The 3,757-nt window shown below is 47.9% G+C and overlaps 1 protein-coding gene across 1 annotated transcript in view; it reads right to left on the bottom strand.

Annotated features, from left to right (window-relative positions):
* MARCH4 (membrane associated ring-CH-type finger 4) overlaps nt 1–3,036 on the bottom strand; it is a gene marked incomplete at its 5' end in the record, with an annotated part of 28,577 nt that extends 25,541 nt beyond the window's left edge. The window contains one exon of the mRNA XM_015419894.1: nt 2,881–3,036. Within this exon, the coding sequence (XP_015275380.1) occupies nt 2,881–3,036 (156 nt within the window). The remainder of the gene's footprint in view (nt 1–2,880) is intronic.
* Nucleotides 3,037–3,757: the final 721 nt, after the last annotated feature.

Genomic DNA, 3,757 nt, shown 5'->3' with positions numbered 1-3,757 from the left:
GATGTGACTGGTACTCTTGTTGATGCCCTGGATGACCTCTGGAATGGGGAAATGATCTGTGCAACTGACACAATTGCACTTAGGTGCCCTCTCCCAGGTCTAAGATCCCAGGCAGACCCTAGTTTTAATGAAGGGCTGCAGATGATGCAAAGACAGAGGAGATGGCTACAGCGACAGTGGTGAAAGACTTGGGACAAATCCAATAAGGCACAGGCTGGAGCTCATTTTAAGAGCCTATTCCATGGTGGTGATGGCAGCAAAGAAACAGTATTTCTCCATTACCACTGCCTCTGTACAGTGGAGACCTGCAGAACTCTTCCTGGTGGTCAGGGGCCTATTGTGTTCTGGCCAAGAGGAGGAGGTAGACTGCTGTACAGCACTCAGTTCGAGGATAGAATCTTTTGCATCCATTCCAACTTGGACTCTACATTAGCAGCAACAGGATGTGATGGTCCCAGGGCACTGATTTGTTCAGTTGTGTGGGATACCTTTCAGCTTGCGTAGTCTGAGAATGTGGACAGGATTCTTGCAAGTCTGAACCAAAGAGCCAGTTTGGTGTAGTGGTTAAGTGCGTAGACTCTAATCTGGGAGAACCGGGTTTGATTCCCCACTCCTCCACTTGCACCTGCTGATGTGACCTTGGGTCAGTCACAAGCTCTGGCACAGCTGTCCTTGAAAAAGAGCAGTTTGTGTCAGAGTTCTCTCAGCCCCACCCACCTCACAGGGTGTCTGTTGTGGGGAGGGGAAGGGAAAGGAGGTTGTAAGCCGCTCTGAGACTCCAAGTGAAGGGTGGGGTATAAATCCAATCTCTTCTCTTTTTCTTCTTCTTCTTCTTCTTCTATCACCTGTTTGTACAATCTTTGCCCTTCCTGGCTGCTTAAATCTTCTGTGGGGGGCGGGGGGCTGGTCAACTGGGTCCAAGAGACAGTAAATGCCTCCCTGAGAAAGGGGGTGGTTGCTCCTGCCTTGAAGCAGGAAGTAGTGTGTCCACTTCTAAAGAAACCTACTCTGAACCCAGGAGAGTTGACTGACTACCATCCAGTCTCAAAAGTACCATTCTTCTGCGAGATGATTGAATGGGTGGTGGCTGGCCACCAAGGATACCTGAATGACATGGATTGTTTGTATCCATTCTAATCTGGTTTCAGGCCTGGTTATGGGACTCAAATGGCCATGGTTGCCCTGGTGGATGACATGCTCTGGGAGATGGACAAGGGGAGTGTGACCTTGTTATTTCTCCTGGACCTCCTGGCAGTTTTTGATATTGTCGATTATGGTATTCTTCTGGATTGCCTTTCAGGATCGGGAATGGAAGGCACAGTTCTGTTGTAGTTTCAGTCAGGGCCGGCTCGAGGTGTTTCTGCATCCTAGGCGAGGCTGCCTTGTGGCGCAGATGCCAACCTCCCAGTGGGGCCTGGAGACCTGGAGACCTGGAGACCTCTGGAGCCAGCCACCCTTTTGCTGCCGCCACCACCGCCTCTTCCCCCCGCTGCCCTCAAAGGGGGGGAGGAGGGGGGAGGCACAGCTTGGTGCCCCATCCAGGGCCCGGCGCTCTAGGCGAACACCTAGTTCGCCTAGTGGGTGAGCCGGCCCTGGTTTCAGTCCTAACTGCTGCTCTGCACCTTGGCCTCTGGCCTCTGGGGTTCCCAAGGTTGCATCTTGTCACCCATACTTTTCAACATCTATGTAAAGGTGCTGTGAGAGGTCATCCAGAGATTTAGGCTGAATTGCCACCAACATCCAGATGACACTCAGCTCTATTTCACATTACCTGGGAGGCTGTGGAAACTGTAAACAGGTGCTTGGAGGCCATTTGGGGGTGCTCCTTGGGGGTGCTCCTGGACTCAGGCTTCCTGTTAGATAAACTGGTAGCAGCAGTGGCCGGGGTTGTCTTTCAGCAGCTTCAGCTGGTGAGCCAGCTGAGACCCTTCCTGGGCAGAAAATATCTTGTCACTGCGATGAATGCCCTGGTAACATCTAGATTAGATTACTACAATGTGCTGTATGTGGGGATGCCCTTGAAGATTGTATAGAAACTGCAGTTGGCACAGAATGCTGCAGCCAGAGTGCTGACTGGAGTGGGACATAGGGACCATATCACCGCAGTCTTGTTCTGTCTACACTGACTTCCAATTTGATTCCAGGCTCAATTAAAGGTGCTATATTGACCTTTAAAACCCTGTATGGCCCTGGACCAACATACTTTAAGGACCACCTTCTCTCATATGAACCTAACTTCTGGTCATCTTTGGGGGCCCTGCTTAAGTTATGCTTTCTCAGTTGTAGCACCAAACTTTGGAACTCCCTCCCCCAAGATGTTCATCTGTCTCCCTCTATTGGTGTCTTCCACCAGTGGGTGAAGACTTTTTTGTTTAGTTTGGCATTCCCCCAATAACTGTTATTGGCCCTTCTCCCTGGTTCTGGTATTGTTTTGTTTATGTGTTTCTGTTGAATTATTCTATAATTTTAAATGCTGTTTTTAATTTTTAGAGTGTTTTAATGTTTTTATGTGCACCACTTTGGAGACCCTGATAGGGTGGAAAGGCAGCATTAAAATGTTTTAAATAAATAAAATAATAAAATAAACTAAGCTACAATTCAGTTCCCAACTTTGTGTTAGCCTCATGACACTAGTGCATGTGTGAACATCTGCAGGGAAGTATTAAATGTTGTCCAGGCATTCCCTTCTACTGAGTCTCTTCCACAATTTCCTCCTAGGCCTTTTCCATTCATGGAGGAAGGCTACAGTTCTGCAATTCACTGTGCAGTGCACAAAACAATGGAAAGCTGCACACACATCCAACAATGGAGGACAGAAGGCATAAGCATATGCCCAAACAACAGAAGAAAGGACTTTGTAATAATCTCTAGTACCTTTACCTGCAGCGGGTTCTTTGTGCTTATGGCAATGACGTGATACTTGTAATAACACAGCTCACAGCTCCAGCATCCCCTCTCACTGATCCATTTGATCAGACAGGACTGGTGTGTACATTTCACTGACCCATCACACCGACATGGACTCAGCAATTCACCCTGGAAAGAAAGAGAGAGAGAAAAGGGGGGGGGGATTATGATCAAAACCCTGTTTTCTTGCCGCTCCAAACAAGATAGCACATAGAGGATGGAGTTGCATTTGGTCTAAAGACAGAAACTGGTGGCCATTTATCATATTTTCCCAACTGGGCTCAAACTGTCCTGTGATCGATAAGGGAAAATATATCATTGGAAAGAGTTACTGATGAGTTTGCAGCTGATCACACATAGATGATATGGTGAATCCACAGAATCATGATTGGAAGGGACTGAAAATGGATCAAATCCAACCCACCCACTAGCACCTCACAGTCAGAGCCACAGGGTATGAGCCATCATAAGAGAGCAGGTGGGTGGCATAATGATGTCAGCAAAGAAAATAGCACTGGATAACTAGAAGAGTAAGCCAGAACTATAAATACAATAATTGTGTGCTGTCAAGTTGCAACTGACTTATGGCAACCCCAGGACCAAGGCAAGTGATGAGCAGAGGTAGTTTGCTGTTGCCTTCCTCTAGAGGGAAGGAATATTTCTATCCAGGGGTCATTTCATAGAAAAAGAGGTGCAGAAGCTCATTAGCATAACTCATTAGCATAACTTATTTGCATATGCCACACACCCTGACATCACCGGAAGTGTGTCAGAAGCCAACACCCACCGCTCAGGCTCCACTGGACTGTTTTGGATTGCTAGCTATTGGGGGGGGGGAGAGAACGTGCAG

This window comes from Gekko japonicus, unplaced genomic scaffold (genome assembly GCF_001447785.1).
Source record: "Gekko japonicus isolate JY-2015 unplaced genomic scaffold, Gekko_japonicus_V1.1 scaffold3214, whole genome shotgun sequence".
Lineage (NCBI taxonomy): Eukaryota > Metazoa > Chordata > Lepidosauria > Squamata > Gekkonidae > Gekko > Gekko japonicus.
This window is presented reverse-complemented; position numbering and strand designations above follow the sequence as displayed.